At 40.3% G+C, this 22,260-nt stretch overlaps 1 protein-coding gene across 1 annotated transcript; it reads right to left on the reverse strand.

Annotated features, from left to right (window-relative positions):
- Nucleotides 1–6,172: 6,172 nt before the first annotated feature.
- Nucleotides 6,173–18,029, reverse strand: spopla (speckle type BTB/POZ protein like a). The gene is made up of 12 exons (XM_071515227.1): nt 17,873–18,029; nt 16,552–16,633; nt 15,013–15,131; nt 13,210–13,331; nt 12,845–12,996; nt 12,576–12,703; nt 10,266–10,443; nt 9,652–9,707; nt 9,291–9,413; nt 8,368–8,510; nt 8,212–8,265; nt 6,173–7,680 (listed from the first exon to the last, which is right to left on the reverse strand). Exons 3-12 carry the CDS (start codon nt 15,088–15,090, stop codon nt 7,536–7,538), a joined length of 1,179 nt encoding a protein of 392 aa, XP_071371328.1. The 5' UTR covers nt 15,091–15,131; nt 16,552–16,633; nt 17,873–18,029; the 3' UTR covers nt 6,173–7,535.
- Between the last annotated feature and the right edge of the window lie 4,231 nt (nt 18,030–22,260).

Below are 22,260 nucleotides of genomic sequence, written 5' to 3' on the forward strand. Positions count from 1 at the left end.
CAAGAGCAACATTAGGGAAGTGACATATTTAGAGAACATGGAGGACTTCTGGGACTGGTTATCTAACCAGACAGATGTTCAGGGGGCGCAGACCAGAACTAAACGCAGGCCCATCGTCAAGACCGGAAAATTCAAAAAGATGTTCGGATGGGGCGACTTCCACTCCAACATCAAGACTGTCAAGCTCAACCTGCTGATCACGGGCAAGATCGTGGACCACGGGAACGGCACCTTCAGCGTCTACTTCCGCCACAACTCCACGGGCCTGGGGAACGTGTCGGTGAGCCTGGTGCCGCCCTCCAAGGTGGTGGAGTTCGAGATCGCCCAGCAGTCGACGCTGGAGACCAAAGACACCAAGTCGTTCAACTGTCGCATCGAGTACGAGAAGACGGACCGCAACAAGAAGACTGCGATGTGCAGCTACGAACCGTCCACGGTGTGCTACCAGGAGCAGACGCAGAGCCACGTGTCCTGGCTGTGCTCAAAACCCTTCAAAGTCATATGCATCTATATAGCCTTTTACAGCGTTGACTATAAACTGGTGCAGAAGGTATGCCCCGACTATAATTACCATAGCGACACACCCTACTCCTCCACAGGGTGACCTAGCGGCGGGTAGTATGTGCATCAATCTGTCTTTCTCCGTTCAATTTCATGTAAATGTCAAGTCAACAAACAAGCTCCTAGTCCCTAAATACCTCAACATGAGACACGTTGCGGGAGAAACCCTTGAGAAATTTGGTGTATTTATCCAAAACTTTTGTATATACTGTACACAAGCGTATAGGAAGACTAGTTAGGTGTCCAGGGACTAGGATCTGCGGGTTGACTTGGGATTCAGCGTTAGCTCCAAACCCTGGGTGACTCCTTCCTCTGCGACTCCTCCTCATCACAACAGCACGTCCTCTGTAAACCACTGGTAATTAGTAGCTTGTCCAGATGTTTTCTACAAGGCTAGACCATAGGCAAAGTGGGCTCCCAGTCGAAAGTGCTTCTGCGCCATTAGGCCTGCAACGATGCGCACATCGTCAAACATATTCAAATATGGAGTGAAATATTTTAAGATGTTTAAATATCTGGAAATATTTCACATAGTAAGACATTTGACACGTTTTTCATTTGTAACTTTGACTGCTACATTTTGACCGGATGGTTGAAATTCTATATTCATTGCCTTTGATACAGAGCCAACATCCATTTCTGTTCATTACAGGACAGAGGCAGAACAGCGTCCAGCAGTGTATTTCAGATTAGTTTGATCGATGAGTATTTTTCAAATGGCTTTGATAAATCAATATGGCCTTATAACCTAATAATAAGTGCCCGTGACAATATAAATTGATCCAACCTAACAGTACTCCAAGAGCAAGTTGAGAGTATATTCATAAATCATTGTACCGCTTGAAACATCAATACCCATCCATGTAGAATCTGGCAGCTGCCTTGTTTACTTCTTACACAGCGTTGGTTCGCTACTGCAGTCGTCTTAAGATGATGCATATGTTAAACTAATCTGAAATCCGGCGTCTGGGTTTGCGGGATGCAGTTTGAGGCATCAGTCTGCCTGGAGGACCCAGCAGTGGATTAACGTGTCAGGGGAGGTGTGGGGAAGCGATAATTGCAGGACAGGTGGATTTAGTGAGTCTGGCAGACAATTAACAGCACTTTGTCATGGTCCTGCCACCAGCCCTGGCATTGCCTGTCTTTAATAGGCTTTAATTACACTGGGAAATTTCATTTACTCAACAGCAACAGTGAAGAAACCAAAAGCAAAAAAAAAAAAAAGGTAAAAATGTACAAAATTCCTCTGGAATGATAATGAGAAATGGGATTGAATTTGAAAATGTCAGATACTGCCAAATTGTACGGCAGGCTGACTTTTGTGTGGAAGTGGATGACATTCAATCTTGTAGTGAATGGTGAAATGTGCTTTGACTTAGCAATCACGTTTTAAATGGTTTATGTTCAAAATCCGTCTACTGCATTAAATGCCATAAGCAGTGTTGTTCATACATATCCAGGGTTTTAGGATAGGGCATGTGCCATCGACCGAACACATGGCAATCATCTGAGTAAAAGAAATGTTATTTTATTTGTCGTATCTGATGTCTTTCCCTCACCACTGTAAATGATGCTGTCACATTATACACGAGGAGAGGTGTACGATAAGGAAATAACTACATCTAAGTTGTCTATGTTGATGTTTTAGTTCTGCTCCTTTGTGCAATGCAAAGTGTGTTCTGTGTGAGTCTCAGTACTTCTAAAACTAACCGTGTTTACTTATGGCTTCAGAGTAAATGATGTCAATTTTAGTTTCATTTTTCCTGAGAAATATATCAATAGGTAAATCGTTCCTTCCTTTTGGTGTTTGTTAAAGCTAGTGATATTACGTAGATGTATGGCATATTTATTGCTACTTCTAGATTGTTTTATTACGTTCCATTTTTGTAAACCTTGCAGACTATAAATGGTAATTTTGATTTTTCTGCTTGCTTCATCTTGTTTCAAGTTCTTCCCCTGTAAAATAGGAATAACAGAACTGCTGCGTGTATAGTGTAAGTAAAAATGTTAATTTTGGAATATTTTATTTCATATGGGGTTTATTTTGTTAAAATGGAGTTGTTTGTAAAGATCAATTTAGGTTTTTATGGCATTAAACCTTATTTGAACTTGGCTCGCAGCTCATATTGAGTCGGCTCAAGTCTCCGGCCGCTCACAGTCATCTCGATTCATTCCAACAAGGACTTCTCAACAGGATAAACACACCATTTTAAGAGGTACATTTCAGTGTAGCTTTTTAATGGGCTATAAATCTGTGTCCACAGGCGAGGATGATACCAGAGGTACACCTCAGGGAGCACATCCATTTTGCCGTGGCCATCGGGGACAGAGGTCTTTTCATTCGCTTCCATTACTCTTATCTGATCAAGGCGAGGCATCCGCTCTCAGGCTTCAAGTCACACCGGGCTTTCCAGCTGCGCGCACCAACATCCTAACAAGGAAACCGAGGAGCGCTAGGGACGGGACAATGTATCGAAATTCAATATATCGCGATACAAAAATGTTACAATACGTTATCGTGGGTCAGAAAAATTAATCGCGATATTAGCTCCATTTTATTCTGCTGTAGTAATCACAAATGAGACGTTTCACCATCACAATTTCACAAGCTCTCCATCCAAATTATATTATTTACACTTTGTAATGACATTTTTAAATTGTTTACAATCTAGCAAGCCAATGCCATCGCTAGAAACATTTGTGGCTCAGAAATAAAAAAAATTCTGACGTATTTTGAACTTTTACTTATTACATGGTATCCTGGCTGTATTGAATCATGAACCCCATACTGCGTATCGGAACGCATCGTGAGATAAGCATATTGTCCCATCCCTAATGAGTATGTTAATGAACATTACGCTTTTCATGAGATCACTTGCTATTAAAGTCACAATGAAAAAAAAAAATTCACCTTGCTAGCTAATTTTCCATGTCATAATTTACACCTATTTAACAATAAAAAACGTTTCTTACATTTTTATATCAAAATCTCATTACGTTTACTTACTGGAAAATGGTGTATTTTTAGTATTTAGGATTACCTCATGGTGTACCAGTAGGCGTACATCAAAATTTAAACCAATAAAACCATAGCAGATTTTTGAACAATTCCCGCCCCTCCTTCCCTCCCATCAAATAAAACTGCCTTTCTCTCCCTAACTGATATCCCATTGGTTTAGACTTTTTGAATGATCCCTCCCTGCGTTATGTCCCGCCCCAACATCCTGTTCCGACTGTAAATATGTCACATTACAGAAGCAAAATGCTCTCAAAATTTTGTTTCGTTGTGACTTTAATAATGACAGTGATATTAATATTTGTTCATTTGTCAATTACTTTGTCTGAATTTTCTTGGCCATTTCATTCTGGGCCCTTTTAAAATCTCTAAAAAGGACAATTCATGCAACTCCTGAATTCATGCCTCTTATTAAGACTACTTTATCATCTTTAAAGAGATGCAGCACATAAATCATTTCCTCATGAAATAGCTCTGGTCCAAACATACTGACTGAAAATGTGTCAATGTGTTCATGGCACATTTTCCTGAACATACAACAGAAACAACGGCTTGGATTGTATGATCCTGAAAGCCCAAAACTTATTAAAGCTGCACAAAGCAACTAAGCATGTTGTCGTTTTGGACTTCAACACCCAGAAATCCTGAAAGTTGACGTCAGTAAACTGCACACAGCTCGCTCATATTTACCAATCCAGTCTGTGATGCTTTATACCAAAGGATACCAGAGGGATGAGAAAGAATAAAGATGTAACATTGGTGAGTCCAGCCCACCCTAAAACACTTCAACACTGTTAAAAACAGCTATTGGTGTTACCTTGCATTCCAGAGTCCAGGGCAAATCGAATCCTATTCAAGACCAAGACCAAAATAGGCAATAAACAGTGTAGATGTCTTTCCAAATGTATAAAAAATGATTAAGGAGTTTCTTAAAGGAAAAATCCACCCTAAAACTTCAACACTTCAACTGTTAAAAAACAGCTATTGGTCATGATGTACCTTGTATTTCTGGGTCCATTTTGTTGTTTGGTGGTGTATTTTACTTATTCCTGTGGATAACTGGCCAAACAGACAATGTGAACAGCTACAATTGAGTTTGATAGTAGCTATCTAAACATCAATGGTAAAACATCAGGTTTTTGTGTCGGGGACAACAGATGAAAGTGAGCCTGGTGGCTAAATCTGGCATTAATATGCACTGTCCCTAAATCTTACATCTTATTATACATATAACCCACCGAAAAAACAACTTCATGCCAATCTCTTTGGGTTGTCAAAGGCATTGTGGGAAAGTAAATTACAAACCTTGATCACAAAATAACCTGGAATGTGTGTTACAGATTGATGATATCCAACAGTGTAAGAGTATCCAAGGGTGGACTTTTGCCTTTAGTATAGATTTGTCACTTTCTGTGGGTGGAGATGATTTCCCACCAGTGTCCAAACCTGACACCAGAATTTAACTTGGGCAATCATACCACCTGGTGTGGATGGGACGCTCTTTTCTACTGCAACCCCACTTGTTTAATTCAGATGGATGTATCTTTATCTTGCCTAATGCAACTTTAACTAGAGCCTCTTATTCAGCCAGTGAGCCCACAGGCTATTTATCAAGAATCTGAGAGTGCTGGCCCTGTGTCATTGTCCGCTGCCCCTTTGACGATCTCATTTCCTATGATCCGAAACGACAGGAACAAATTCTAGATCAGTAGCCCTGTGATGCCACTGCAGGCATCTCTTTCAAGCGGAGGGAAGGGGGGGGGGGAGGCAGATGAAAGGTTGGAGAGGCGTGCTAAAGCGGAGATGATATCGGGGGCCTTTCCTAGGATCTGTGCTGAGAGGGGCGGAATAGGATCAGCGTGCACCCACCGCTAACGAAGACGTCTCTGTTCCAGCCAGAAAGAGCCGCCTCGCGTTCTTCTTAATTACAGCTTATTCATGACTGGCATTCACACAGAAGACGAGATGGGGGGGGGGGGGGGGGGGGAATACCTTTCATGTGTAGCCGCAAATAGTTTTTCCTTCTCCCGCGCCCCCAGTCTGAGGTCCTGCTTCTCATCTTCACAAGCTGTCCGTCAAGATCCCTTTAAAGGTGGGACACTGGATGTTTTTCTATCCTAATGAGAAATAAGCACATTTCCTTTACATTATCGTGAGTGTTATTTTCTGGGTTAGTTATGGAAAAAAAAAAAAAACACAAAAAAAAAGGCCAGATGAGAAGATCTCGGTCATCTCCTCAGTTTGGCATGCACATACACTCACACACACACACACACACACAACGAACATGAAAAAGTAACTGATGTATGGTGCAGAAGGTGATAGTCACCATTTTTAAGTGAGTGAAATCAATTCATTGACACCTTCATACTGTCCAGGATCAACTGGATTAGAAATCAGCTTTTGCTTTCTGACTGAACAGACAATGCCAAAAACAGGGAGGTGATGAGCAAAAGACAAAAGAAACTGTAAAAATGCAAGCAAACAGGAATCCCAATTAGAGAATGAATGGTAACTGTGCCCCGAAATCCTGGGTTGACTTTAAACAACCGGCAGTTAAAATAAAGATGAATCTGGACAAGTCCACACTGCTGGAAAATGTTTTAATGGGTTAATGCAGGCATTCTTGCAGACAACTTCATCTTTTTTTCTTCTTCAAAAAAAAGGAACATTTCAACATCTCAACATGACACTGAATGAGTAATATCATGTAAAAATGATGCTACTCTTAATTTACAAAATCCTCTGAAGCGTCTGTCATACCACACTACATAGGAGACAAACTGAACCAACATGTGACCCCCCCCCCCCATCCAAACACAGAATAACATTGCCAATGGAAGTGATGCTCAGCATCCTACACAAATCCAAGCATGTTAGAAGAAATTTTTGCGCATACTCAATTCATTTAATTCTGCACAAATATTTTCAGATAATTGCAGAAAATAAATTGTTCAAAACAAAATTGGTACTTGGACACTTTCTTTTCAACAATAACAGGACCATGCATTAGTCTCTCCACTTTTTGTTAACCACAATATATTGAGAATATATAATATTTGCAAGTTGGCAATACTATGGAAAGCTAAAATCTCGAAATTTAATCTATAACAGTTCACAGACTTATGATCTGGAATATGTCAATCAAATGGGAGACTGGGTAAATACTTCCATATACGTCCAATGTTTTAATAGGTTAGGGCCAGAGTATAGCAACTTTTCTGTCTTACATACATTATAGCAATTAACACAGGGTCTTCATAATGGCAGATTACTATTTTTTCCACAAATATGCAATAGAACAGACTTTCTTGTACACCGGTCTTCTGAAGATGGTTCAACTGTCATTTACATAGAAATGGTGCCATCAATATGGGGCATACTCATCTTTTAAAAAGTGTAAAGAACTGACCTTGCACTGAAAGTGTTCACGCTTTTTTAATGTCTAGTCGCAAAATGGGCTAAACATTACAAATATATAATATTTCCCATTTAATTAAACCCTTGTTACGTTCCTATAGAACTCCATATCAAAATGACTATATTCATGGGAACTAGTGCAATCTGGAGGAGGCCTGGTCTTTGTGACAAGGCAGGCACAGAGTAAAATAGACAAAGTACTCTAGAGCAGCTCCAGAGCAATGGCAGATATATTAAGGCCATTTTGAAAATTACAGGAAAAAAAAAAAACAGTAGCAGACAACTTGACTTGCTACCCTGGCTGAAGAGAATTCAGTTGGGGCAGCAAGGCAAGCAAACACCGATTGAACCAATTTTTCCAATCCATTGATGTCAGTCGTCCACGTGCCAGCCTCCCACCTCCCCGGCCAGAAAGTTCCACGCTTCTCTGTTCAAGTGGGTTGGGTGTTGGTGGAAATAGAGCGGTACCCTTCCTAGTCCTTCCTTTGTAAACCCATGCTTCACACCTCCAGTAAAGTCCTAGGGCACAGTAGGGCAGTCAGGACTGTTTTAGACGCTTCCTGGGAAGACCGAAGGGTGGGCATTGTGCTGAAGCCAGGGCGCGAAAGGCCTCGGCTACCAAGTGAGGGTGGGATTGGATCATTGACTTCCAGCCTGCAGTCTCCATTATATCTGTAGCATGACTGTAAGCACAGACAAAAAAAAGGATGTTAACAACTCAGTCATGACAATGCGCACATTAAAAATCAATCAAGATAAATGAGATAGTAATGGCAAAGCAAATAAGGTGGACATGATTGAAGAGCCTTTTGTGGAACTTGCAAAAGGACCATCGGTGATGCTAGCACTTTCTATAGGTTGAAATTAATGACTAGAGTGCCTTGACATGCTGAAAACAATGGAGCTGGAGATAAGTAAACATTTCAAGGTGTCCTATAACAACAACAACAACACACTAAATCAATTTGAAGAAAACCTTCCCAGGCAGGACCACTTCCCTTGGCTTTAAAATTCAAGAAATATTCCATTTCCAGGGTTTATCCAGGTATGAGTCTATTAATAACATGGATACAAAGATATGGAGCTTCACACAGAACAGCCAAATAGCACTCCGTCTGCCTGCACTAAAACAATGAATTCTAATGCATCTGGTTGGGGGAAGAGATAAGAGTGTGTTATTAATCTTGTGTCACATATATCAGCTAATTACATACTTGCTATTCCAGTTCTTCCCATCTTTACAGCCCAGCTGTCTCAGGACACTGCACCTATGGCGGGGAGATAAAAAGGTAAGCATTCAGGGCTGGTAAACAGAAATGGCAGCAGGAATTTATCATGGGGAGTTTTTTTTTTTTTTTTGCGATACTTGCCTGTTGATAAAATCTATGGCTTGTGCTTTGAGCTGCTCGGCACTGTGCAAGTCTGCTAGGATGAGGGTGTCGGCCACGTTCTCCACCGAAAGGCTGTTGCACAAGGCCTCTTCACACATGACCTTTAAACGCTCCAGAGCGTACTGGAGGGGGACAGGGAGGGGGGGGTGCAAAACAGAAAGCTATGGTTACACCTGGTGGTTTTGACTCCGCGATGCAGAATATGCATCAGTGCTGCAGGTGCAGTCAGTTACTACAACTGTAAATAAATGATTATGCCTATTAGGGGAAAACATTGCCTGGGTCAGAAATTACCACCCACCAAGCGCCAAATGTTGGCAAAATTTGTCTTTGGTAGATAAATCATCACAGGTAACACGCCACACTTTTTGAAACGATAACATCTGAATGCCTATTACAGTCTTTGCCTGTTCTCAACCTGTGTCCCTGCTGACGACCATACTCTCTCTGACCATGAACCGATCAAATCAAAGTAAAACGATGGCTCTGACAAAAAAGTGAGCAAGTTTTGAATTAAAACTCTAAATCTGCTTTATGTATTTAATGTTTCACACAGTACATTATTCTATACACAAAATAACACTAAAAAGGTTTGGGCTGGATTTCTATGAAAAATGCTTATTCATTTTGGCCAGAAAAATTATTCTTTGCATTTTTTTTTTTTTTTTTTTAGTGAGTCATAAAGTTAAATTTGAATCATAGTGGGTGGAGTAATGCTACACAAAAAAAATTCAGTCTACTCTTATCCATCTTTCCACATTTTGACATTAGTCTTCAGCATTAATGAACAACGCCCTGTGAGCTGCTTGTGTTGAAAAAAATAGCAATCAGGTAGAAATGAATTTATGGTGTAGCTCATCACTCTTACTATAATTTAAACTTCCTATTACTTAAGTACTTACTTTATCTGCAGCTGCCAGCAAATTGTCTGCCATTTTCTCCAGGTTTGGAGCCTTGCCTGTGTAGATGAAGCCCATCATTTCCTTGAAGACATCTGGGTCAACGTCACTGATGTCAACGCGGTTCTGCAAGAGAAGACAAGAGGTTTCTGTAATATTCATACAAAATTGGTCAATAACTATGAAACATACTTGAAAAAAGGTGCCACATCAAGATCATAATGCAATAAAGCATATGCCAATAAGTAATAACTACTGTAGTTGTAGGAAATGTAGATGGTGCCATAGTAATTAAAAATAAACTACTGAAGAAAGAATAACATGACCTCTGACAGGAAACATTCAAAAAAACATTTATTCTTACCTTTTTACTCTCTTCCATTTCATGTTCAAACATAGCATTAAAGACTGGGGACCTCGCTGTCAAAGAAATAAATACATTGAAAATTGATACATTTTACAATGACAAGTACGAGATTAAGCATGTTAGCATAACAAACTAACTGTCAGCATTTATCATGACAAACCAAAATCATTTCAGGTGACAAGATAAAACAAACGGCCTTTAATGGGACACTGCGTTGTTTTCTATGAAAAACAAACGAGTGCAGAAAACGTCTGTACGGAACTATAACAAAAAAAAAAGGTGCAAAATCCTAATAGCTGCCACTTTATCAACATTTCCTATGACCACAGCCCTCTAGCCATTGCAGCTGTCTCTCAATCTCCATGATCCTGCAGTGATCTGGGCTAAGCAGGGCCAAGCAGGGCTAGCGGGGTGGATTAGAGCCCCCAGCAGAACCAGGCCGCTGAAAATCAGGCCAGGAAAGCGGACCCTCAGTAGCCTATCAAGGTGCTTATGGCTCTCTATGAGAGGCCATCAAGAAGAGCCGTAGAGGCGTCTCGCTAGGCCATCTTAGGGCTCGTCTCCTGGTTGCTGCTTGCTAAAATGCTGGAGGCAGAGGATAGAGGTCTTACCTGCCAGGATGGATTTGTGGGCTTTGAACTCCTGCCCTCCCACGTAAAGGCTGCAGTCTGTGAAGCGTGAACACTCCCACAGGTTCCCCAGGTCGTCAGACAGCTGACATTCCGGTACCTTCAGCATGTTCATGTTGGACTGGCCAGAAATGTTCACAGAGTCCTGGACAACGCTCACCTGGACATGAAAACACACACACACAGTAAAACATGTGCTGAAGCATGACAGTCACAGTTAATGGTTGTCGAGGGTAAACAGCCTCCAGATCCAAGGACCTAGTGTCATGTTTTACTGCACTGGGAGGACACAATGTCATTTGTGAAGTTGATTCAGTCGAGCAAATTTCACCCTTTTAAATGGCATTTTTAAGACCCACCACAAGACTGAGGAACCTACAATGGGAGGGACACTTAATTGCGAAAACACAGCCAATTGTAACACAAATTAATTAACTTTGCTCAAACGCCTAATTAATGAGAAGAGACATTCCATCTTCAATTTGAATCTAATTTGTTTATGAAATTGCCAATTTCCCTGAAAATGTTAAACCTTGCTAGAACTGTTGTCAGGCAGACTGGCAGTTAGTCCTGGCAAGTATTTGGCTAATTGCATTTCCATCAAAATTCATTGGACACTTCATTTAACTTGTCCCTCTAAAGAGACATTTTAGAAAATGTTTATTCTTCTTGACACATTGAATTCAATTATTTGTTTTACAACTGCAATTAGTGACATAGTAAATGGTGTAAGCTGGGGGAAGACATTTCTCTTCCTCAGTTTGATTTCATTTGAAGCGAATGGCAACAATATGTTTGTAGTTAAATGCCAACAGTGTGGCTTGTTTGTCCACGACAGACAGGTGTAAATTGGCCATGACAAAGAGTTAAGAGACTCTGGCCCAGATTCACTGAAGGTTTGCGCAGAGAAGAGCACGCTATATCACCAAAACTACCAAATCACAACGCCGTGCTATTCACTAACCATGTGCAATGAGTTTGAAAGTGTGTCTAATGGCGCTGGTCAAGAAAATAAAGCATATAAACAAATCTTTGTGACTGTCATGGTCATGCATATGTAAATATGAACTAAAAAAAGGGTTTCCCCATCCTAGATCAAATCACAGAACGCTCCATTTTTGTATTAATGCAAAAAAAAGTTTCCAACAAGTATGCATATCCAGTATGTATACAAAATAAAAGTGCCAAAACTGAGCACCAACACAGAAAAGGAAATAAAGAAAAAAATAGATGCAAGGAACTTGCCACAAAAGATACCACAAATAAACACTACAGAATTAATTATTTAAAGACTTTATAGAGCATTGCATATTTCTACAGTCCTCTGCCTTGCAAAATAAGGTAGGCTAAATAAACTAGGCTTTCAACCTTGATTTATCCAGAAAAGTTTCGCTGAGCATACACTCTTCTTCAGCAAGCCGTGCTTCATATTCACATACAGTTGCACATTCATACCTGTGAGCTCTCCAGTACAGCCTGTCTTCTGTTGGCCACTGAGCAGCTCATATAGAGCAATAGGGAGTTAATTGCTTAAGAGCACCTCAGCTATTGAGGGTGAGGCGAGCGTTAAAGTGATGGTGAACTTTGTTAGTACCTTGGGTTGTGTAGCTTTCTGGCCATGATACAAGACTGAAAATAGTCGGTCCTCTTTATCAGTTGCTCCTGTGCTCCGTGAAATGGGATTGGAGAATTGTTTTTTTTTCTCTCCATTCACTGCCACTGTACGGCAGAATCACACCCTCTAGCACATAAATAAATGCAAACAAAGCAGATTCTGTACAAAAAAACTAGTCCTGTGCTGAATTGTGGTTAAGTGAATCACTTTCTTTATGCTCATTAAACCTTTAAGTTTGAACAAGTGTAACACCGAAATCTGGTCGGAGGAAACTTATGCCGATGGATGATTTTTTATATATTGTCAGAATCTGCTTTGTCAAAGTCCTTGTCTCCCATTCCCTACGGCAAAGACACTTCAACATCATACTATAAATCAGCCTTTACTCATTCTCCTATCCAAACCCAAACTACTTTCCCTACCCAGATTGCCCATTGTTGGCAACAAGGTTACTAGCCCTAAAAAGACAACAGCCCACAAAATCAGTTCTGGCTCACAAAAATATTTGAAATATTAGGAGAGACAACAACTGACAACCACCGCTTTACAGAGACACAGAGTCTTTTTGCAATGTCATCTGCAATTTGAAACAATTACAGCACTGATCAAGGAGGACACTTCACTTCCACTGGCTATAAAGGAAAACAAAAGGAAATCCAAAGTATATCAAAAATTACCTCACAGAACAGTGTGAGCTTGTCATCTGGCAAGAGTCCATTGGCTTCATCAAGCAGGAAATCTCTCCTGATGAATTTTTTGAAGCCCCAGTCTTTGCCTTGGACAAATCGATATGCTCTTTGGCTTTCTGTAATGAGGAAAAAATAATGCTAAGTGTTGATATTCCCTTTCGCAAGTTTGCAAATTTCAAAATTAAAGAGTAGCAATGGTAAAAAGCAATGCCAAATGTATAACTGGATTTGATAATGTGCTACTGGCTTGTACTCACCCATTGCTTTCGTCTCCTCTCTTTTAGCGTTCAACAAGGAAAATTTGAACTTTGCTCTGACTTCACTTTTTGGACAACTAACAAGAAGTAAATACAACGACAGATAATCTTTGCTTTCATCATCAAGTCCCTTTGGATTGACTCGCAGACACCTGCCAAGTAAACAGACAAACACAGCATATCTGTTATGTTACAAACTACAGGAGACACAGCAATAACTACATTTATCACTTCTGTCAAAACACAAGGCAATGATAAGCCTTCTGGGGTGAAATTCTCTCCTGCTTTGAGGGACTAAGTGTGTGAACTATTATTGATGTAATAAATGAAAGAATTCTAGTGAGCAGCTTAGCCTGAGTACTAACCATTTCATCTTGTCATTAGGACCAGAGGAGAAGGTTGAGCTCTTCAACACCTCCCCCATCTCTTCTCTGCAAAAACTAAAGTTGTTGATGGTCCACATATAGGAAAACTTCACAACTTTGACCTTAGAAATGGAACAAGAAACACAAAGAACCATCTAACCAAAGTGCACATGATTTTTCCAAGATATATTAAAATAAAAAAAAGTATACAACAAAAAATTTTTACACAAACATTTCACAAGTTAAACTTGATGGTATTTGTTTTATGGAGGCAAATGTTGACTACAGCCGAAGAACGAGTGTAATAAGATCACCTTAGGCCAACTGGTCTAGACCATGTCGCCATGGGCTACTGGATCGCCATGTTGGCCCAACATTCTTTACTCATGGATCTAAAGGCCAGTTTAAACCAAAGATTCGTGACAAGACGAGTTGAAACTTGCAACTACTTGCAATGCGCCAGGTCTGCAACGTTCTGAAACCTGCCAGTTTACACCAATGCGACTAGACGAGACAGTGTATCGTTTCCATAGCAACGACTCTCTGTACTTCCGTTCTTACTGCCAGCTTTTCAGGCTTTTTTTGCAGCTGGATAATTTGTAGCGTCTTAACACATGAATGAGGATAGTGATAGTGAGTTACTTGCTACAGTTGCAGTTCTAGTGTTGATGAAACGGCGTAAAAAAACGTGAGTGTCGAGAATTTGGAGCCGTCCATGGGTGCTTCAACGGAATACCCAGGGGGCTTATGCAAATTTATGCCGTGAACTTGAGACAGGAGATCTCCCCTCTTTTGTCAGTTTCTCCCGTCGATCCCCGGAGCAGTTCCGTCGTTTAGAGGAGTTGATGTCACCTCTAATAAGCAGAGAAAACACCAACTATCGAGACAGCGTTTCACCAGGGGAACGGCTGATGATAAAGCTTCTTGGCGACAGGTGAGCTACAGCCCATAGATACAGAGAAAAACATATATAACACTATTCTGTATGATATATCCCATTACACAGGGGTGGGAAGATTAGCCTTACAGCTGACTTCGCTACGAGCTGATTGGCTGTTGAAACAGGTGACGTACCTTACGTTCTAAAACCAGCCAGCCGGCTTGAGTCGAGCTGAGCCGGGCCAGTTTACACCGCTGCAACTTTTCCCTGCAACGTTCTAAAACGGTTTCGTCTCGTCGCGAATCTTTGGTCTAAACTGGCCTTAACAGATGTCAACGGATCAGACGCAGATTACAATTGTCCAGCCCTTCTTTCAAATACTGTTGCAACAATAATACCGTTTACTCTGGAACTGAATATGTCCTAACATAATAGTGTCACTTCCTCAAACTGTATCAATAATGTTGCAAATAAAAACTCAGGACTGTCCAGATACTATTAGCACAATAGTTCTAATTATGGGGCTGAATTTTAAGAATTCAGTTTTATGAAGTCCACTGTGGCTTCAGAGTGATTCAAATTACGCCTGCATATTAGCGGCATGGGGAAATAGAAATAATTGAAAAACAAAATCATATGGTAAGCATTTCTCCTTAAGCATTGCAACTGTGATACATGTGAGCGGGAGTACGGGTAGAGGATGAGGTGCCAGTGCTTAGGAGTTGCTCTTTTTTAATATAATCAAAGATTTTCCCAGATGTGCAAAATGATTTCAAGGCCATTTGCACGACAAATTGTTTAGGAGGCCATCTGAAACACCTCAGGATAAATTCTAGCCCAGTAGCATTTGAAAATTGGCAACAAGTCAATGTTGTGAGTTCGATTTTTTTTACTGTGTGGCTGTAGCTTGAACAAGCCCCTACCTGTGTGTAACACCAGCTCTCTGCCACAGGTCCACTTGACATCTCCCCAGGTGGAGGAGGGGTGGGAACCCGTGACATCACCAGCTTAGAGGAACCGCTGACGTCCTTAAAGCACTAACCTTCACAAGGAGAAGATCAGGGACATTATTTAGGCACAATCAAACAGCATAAAGTTCACCCAACCCTGCCATCAGACCAATTCCAACATGAACAGTTATTAGCAGATTAAATTGTCTGGCCAGAGAAAGCCAAGCCAAACGGACCTTACTCAAACTGGTGAAGAGCAAGGCATGGGCTTAAGGAGTTAAAACTAGAAAGTCCTATTGGTTATTTTGTGTGTGTGTGTGTGCGTAGGTTGGGGGGCAGCTGGGTGTTCTACCCAATGCACATAAACAGACTTCTGTTATATGCATTGGGTAGCAGTTATTTTTGCTACTTGCTCCTCATTCCCAATAAAATAGATTGCTCCTATCATTTACTCAAATCAATTCTAGAAGACTATTTGCCATAATTTTGGCCCATTGGTGATGCTCATCAGCAGTTTCAATTGCAAGAAACGGGCAGTTCACACAATAGTACACAGCACAAAATGCATACATCAATGAAAATAGAATACAGAATACAGTGTGGTCTCGCCATAATATCTATCAATTGACAAAAGTGGGGTACATATAATTATAACTTTCATTTCCTTTTGTGATTTTGAAAACTTAACTCAACTGCTTTGTACAGAAAGTGGGGAAAGTCATGGAGGGACAGCAGTGCACACTTTTAAAAGATGAGATATTCCATTTCTAAAATTGATAACAACTATCAGGAGACATCTTGGCCTTTCTAGTAGTAAAAGATATGATATAATTGTAAACAGCTACAAATACAGTGCAGTAACTGTACACATCAAATAATTGTATAATCACCCTTAATGAATTAAGTGACTAATCTCACATAAGCCTACATTTGCCAGCTAAGAACAGATACCACCATAAAGTGGTGAAATATAGTGGAAAAAACACTAGTACTATTAAGGCAGCATCTGAGATGCAGGCCAAGATTATCCTACGCCTGTCAAAAGAAAGCTTTTTTAGCTTGCCTAAACTGCTACCAATAAAAGTAAACATGCAAGTTGATAAAGTTAGTTCAAGGCCCTTGAACTAACTTTATCAACTTGCAATACAGACACATTTGAAAAGACCCTTAGGGTCTTTTCAAATGTGTCTGTATTGCTCTACAAACTTCTTGCATTGTATTGCTCTACAAACTTCCAGGTTACATCTTCAGCCCATTTAAAAGGCCTTGATACAAGAGGGATTGGACTGTCAACAAAATACATCTACAAAAAAATCAGTGTTGTAAAAAAGTGATCTGAAATGATTTGATTAAATAATTGTGTTTGTGGCAACTGTCATTATGGCCATAATGTCAGTGGGACTCTTGGTCCACCTTTAGCTATAGTGGACAAATATAAAACCCACACCCTTGTTTACATATTTACAGTAATAATGGAACATCAGCTGGGGGCATTCATACCCACATATTCACCTCTTGAGTGGTAGAAATGTACAAAGATGAGGTTTATTAAGTTATCACTGGATCCTTCATGGCCCAATCTTCAGGTCCCACTCTGGAAGGAAGAAATACACAGACATTAGGCCTAGGAAACAGGCCCAATAAATCTGTCTACAAGTAATTAACGTTAGTGACTACTGAGGCACTAAGGCTTAGGAACAACTAGCGATTGTTCCAACAAACTAGGACCGTCTCATCTACCAACTAACTTGGTTTATCAAGGTGTCAATATTTGATACCACTTAAATAATTAGGCTTAGCTACTAATCCCGGCTGAAACGCCACGTTACTTAAACGCCAAACTAACGCTAACAGTTAACAATTAGCAAGCCCATACTGGCACTGCATGATTTAACTACCGTGCTAAGTTAGTTAGTAAATGTTATTAACTGACTTAGTCGTATGATTTAGCCTGTAACTGACTGCTCTACCCATAAAATAGCCAGTCAAATTAGCTAGCTAACTTAACATTAAGATCCAGGTACAACTTTCAGTTGTTTGGCTAGCTAGCAACTGAAGTCGCTCTCTGCCTTACCTATGTTAATGTTATCTGAACAGCTGGGAACAAGGGCTGGGAAGCTAACTCGCTATGTTACATAAAGTTAAATGGACGTGACATATCCAGATTGAGCTTGTCAGTGTATAGTTGGCCAGTCTAGTTAAACAATTTGTAAGCGGACCTGATTGAATAAATAAATTCAGTTCACAACTCCGCGTTAACTAACGTTAGCTAACGTCAGCTAGCTAATGTGCTAACACCAAGCTTGTTCCAACATAAATGCCGTTAGACGATGTAACGTAGCTGGTTGTTCTTTAAAAACATTAGCGTTAGTCAAGGATGAAGATATCAGGGTACAATAATTCCCCGAAACCGACAATTATGTGTGCAATTTACATTTAACGATAGCTAACGTTATCTAGCGAGATACTTGACGCTAGCATCAGACCGTAAATAACGTTACAGCTAATGTTGGCTAACTAAATACAAAACGCATTAGCTATCAATCACTGTCCACGCATTAACAACCAAAGTTACATTAATTCCCCTTACGTTGGAAAACAAACCAAGGCTAGCTTAAGTTATTTAAGTAAGCTGCTTTTTATCCCCTGTATACCGCGGTGTAAAACAAAGGGCCTTTTCTAATCCTATGATAAGATGCTAGCTAGCTAATGTTAACGATCTCGGTTCGCTATCATTGGCTGGTGGGAAAACAACGCTAACTAGCAGCTAGCCAAAGCTAATGTGTGCAACCAATGCTTACAAAAAGTTTAAAAAGACGTGATGGCGGCATACCTTTCAATTTCATACTTCCATATATATCGACTAACGCATACAGCTCTGTATCACAGCCGCTCCTTTCACCGTCCGTTATTTTAAACTCTTTTTCACTCAGTCTGTTCACAAGGTTTCTTTGTCTAATTTATATCTAGGCTACATCTAGCTAGCTGCTGGAGGCTGCACAGGCAACAAATATCTTCAGCGCATGTGCAATAACAGAACAACTTCCTGCTCTGGTCGTCATCTGATCAGCTGATCCAGCTAACAATAATAATAATAGTGATAACAACAACAACAAAACTAATAATAATAATAATAATAATAATAATAATAATAATGACATTTCTCGCATGTCATCCGAGAAGAAAAAGAAGAAGAATGTATTGTTATGGTACCTACTTAAATGCAGAGTCCAAAAACTCGGGGAACATAATTTACACAATTAAAAATTGGGGAATACAATATGAGTTATCAACCACTCTCATACACACTTTGAGAGTCACTGGGATTGCAGGAAATAAGCTCATGAGAAGTCATAAAATTCAGCCTACAAAATTGTGTAGCCTGTGTGTGTGTGTGTGTGTGTGTGCGCGTGTGTGTGTGGAGAGAGGAGGTGGGCTTATCATTTGCCTATTATGTGCCTATAATAATCTGTCTTCCTAGGCTTTGAACAGATACACAGCAAAAAAAAATAAAGAAAGAAAGAAAGAATAAAAAATGGGGTCCTGATATAATTTAGCTTACATGATAGATGAAACCCCCCAATTGTGACTCATTCTCAGCCAGCCTTCTCACTGTCTCCTCTGTCTGCCTCTGATGTTTCTAGTCTAGCATACACAAAGCAGCTTTGGGTAAGCCATTCTCTGAAACAATACTCTGTAATGACACCCTGTAGGCCTGTGATAACTAATTCCCATTCAGATGGATGGACACTATTCCACAGAATGAGCGATAAATGGCTCCTCTGCACCAATCAGTCTATATTCACGGCTGAAGTAAAAATACTCTTCTGTCATCGGATTCTTGCACTGTAGAAAATGGTGGTACGTTTCTCATGCTGGTGACCACAAACACCGAAACACCTATGTGTGCCTCTATTGGTGATTTTGATATGATTCTGGAAACACAGCCGCAAAATGTCAAATTTTGATATTGAAGCTGACATCAAATGCCTTTGATGTTGCAGAGATGATATACTGACCCATCTTGAAGTGGAGCGGATGGATGATAAGATCGCTGTTGAACAGATACAGAGATGCTTATCGTGAACTTAAATCAAGTTAATTTAAGGGTAGGGAGACGGGCTTTGCTCGGCGCGGCCACGTACAATACAGACTAATAATTCACGAGTAGGAAGGCTCAAGAATACTCTTTTAATTGCATTTATCTGCTATTCTTTTCAAAGCGCTGACATTGAGTAAGTGGGCGTGGAGTGCACAGTGCGCACTGGGCTAATCCTCGCCGCGGCGAAACACACAACAATCTCGATCAAGTTTCAGATCAATTTGATTGTCGCTGGTTTTAAAATCCACGTGTTCGGCATGGCAATGAATGGCACTGAATATCAGCTGAGTGCCTTTGTCCTAACTGACACGTTCTTCATCACATATGAATAGCCACTTGCATAAATATCTCCCTAAACAATGGCTGTGACAGTCTCTGCCTGGTGGGACGGCAATACTGTTCTGATGAAGAGGATCTCAAAAAAAGCTGCTGATATTACTCCTGACTGGTTGTCAATGTCTTCAGTGATGAAGAATGATAAAGACAGAACTTATGAGTGGGGAGAATGAGGCCGCCGTGACTAGATGACCCAACGGTGACCTTATCAGAAAATAGTCATACACATGTCGAGGGGAGAAAATGGAGAGAGACATTTGTCACACACTTCTGTCTGACCACAATGCCCCACTGTCTTGCAAATGACTTCGTGACGTTGAAAAAAAGGGGTACGATAGAAGAGACCAGTGATTCCAATTTCATCTAATTTGATGAAATCTCAGTAATGAAATATATGGTAATATCCCAAATGTACAAGAGTATATGGATAAAAAAAGGAGAGCTGTTTGTTGATCAGATTATCAATAGTTTTGAAGACTGTTCTTTATTCACCACTGTGACCATAGTTTCAGGTAATAAAAGGCATCTAGCAATAGCTCACAATAAAGTATTTTATGTATTCTGAGTATCCCGGCTTAAAGCAACACTCCCCCGAGATCCTCTTAAACTGTTATATATCATCAATCTGTGCTGTTCAATGCATTCCAGGAGTTATTTTGTGATGAAGTGTGGTCATTTTCTTTTTTGTAAATTCACTTTCCCTCAACCTGCCTCGTCTACTTCTGCTTCAGTTAGTGATTTCCTAGAATGCCGTTCAACAACCACCAGAGAAGGGGCATGCTGTAGATAAGAATGGCAATAGATAAGAATGGCGTGATGTTTCATGTGGGCCACGCCCACAAATTGCGGTACAAGTTACATGACCCGCTCTATTTCTATGGACAAAACAAAAAACGTGATTTTTTGTTTGAGCATATAGTATGTAAACATCTGTCCAGTGCTGTGCTGGATCCAAACCAGTTTGCGTACAGGGCCAATAGGTCGGTGGATGATGCTGTATCTCTCTGTCTTCACTCCATCTTGCAGCATCTAGAGGCACCTGCCACCTACACTCGAGTACTGTTCATCGACTATAGCTCAGCTTTTAATACAATCATACCTACAAGGCTATATAAGAAACTTTTGCAGCTAGGTTTTCATCAGTCTCTATGTCTCTGGGTCTTGGACTTCTTACTGGGCAGAACACAGGTTGTCAAATTCAACAATAGATTTTCAAACTCATTGACCCTTAGCACAGGTGGTGTGTCCCCTCACCTCTGCTCTACTCATTATACACCAATGACTGTATCTCACACTCTGACACTGTAAAGATGACTAAGTTTGCTGATGATACAACACTGGTGGGACTGATTTTCTGTAATGATGAGACAGCTTATAGGTATGAGGTCTCCTCTCTAGTCGACTGGTGTAGCAATAACAATCTGGAACTGAACATCAACAAAACTAAAGAACTTGTGGTGGACTTTCGTAAAAATCAGGGAGAGCTACTACCGCTGGTCATCAACAACCAGGTGGTAGAGAGAGTGGATCATTTCAAATTCCTTGGGACTACAACCTCCTCCTCCCTGAAATGGGAAGACAACTCCACCAACATCCAGAAGAAAGCTCACCAAAGACTATTCTTTCTAAGACAGCTAAGGAAAGGAGTGTGAAGGGTTGCAATGTTACAGTTCTACAGAGCGGTAATAGAAAGTGTGCTCACTTTCTCAATAACTGTATGGTTTGGCAATTCTGCAGCCCATGAGCAAAAACTGCTGGACAGAGTCGTGCGCACAGCTTAAAAAATAATTGGCTGTGAACTCCCCACCATCTCTGAACTATACCACATCCGCATTCAGCGGAAAGGTTTTAAAATCTTAAAGGACTCCTCACAAACCCAAACGCAAACCCTCTATTCAATCATCTCCCTTCGGGTAAAAGACCCCGCAGTATTAAGACCAGAACATCTCGCTTCCATAATAGCACTTACCATGTAGCAATCCGCATCCTAAATGTTTCACTGGCTGTATAAACAAGCACATGCACTTTAATTTGTCACTTTAAGGGCATGGGCCATATAGTTGCACTAACTGTATTTACTAAAGTTTTGTAATTGTGGCAGTGTGTTTTTCTGTGGACACTTCTTGTGTGTACTGTGTGATTATATGTTTTGCTGTTGTTGAGCGCACCGAAACAAATTCCAATCAACTGTAAGGTTGATATGGCAATAAATTATTGAATCTTAAATCGTGATTTTCTGTGGTTGTTTTTTTCTGTATTCTGATAATTTGTTTGAAATCTATATGGTGTAAATAATTTGTTGTTACCTTTTCACGGTTATCAAAGAAATGCATTATCATTAAAATGTTATTTTCTGGAAGTCACAAAATGCTAACAAGCTAGCAAACTTCCGTTCAAGAGAGGAGTCGTGTTCACTTCAAGAAAAAAACATTTTATGATCTTGCTGTTGTTTGACAGCCATGAAAAGGTAACAACAAATTATTTACACCATATACATTTCACATAAATTATTAGAACACAGACAAAGCAACCACAGAAAATGGCGATTTATTGTTTTGCCCATAGAAATTGAATAGGGTTTCACACTTGCACCGCACTTTGCAGGCGTGGCCTTTTTGCAGCGTCATCGCCATACAAGTGTGAAACCCTATTCAATTTCTATGAGCAAAACAACAAATAAAGCATTAAAGCATTATCATTAAAATGTTTTTTCTTTAAGTCTCAAAATGCTAACACGACTCCTCTCTTGAACGGAAGTTTGCACGGACGTTTGCTAGCTTGTT

This window comes from Centroberyx affinis, unplaced genomic scaffold, assembly GCF_046629955.1.
Source record: "Centroberyx affinis isolate AG114_WGS23_722 - 3 ecotype Tasmania unplaced genomic scaffold, CSIRO-AGI_Caff_v1 ptg000332l_1, whole genome shotgun sequence".
Taxonomy (NCBI): Eukaryota; Metazoa; Chordata; class Actinopteri; order Beryciformes; family Berycidae; genus Centroberyx; species Centroberyx affinis.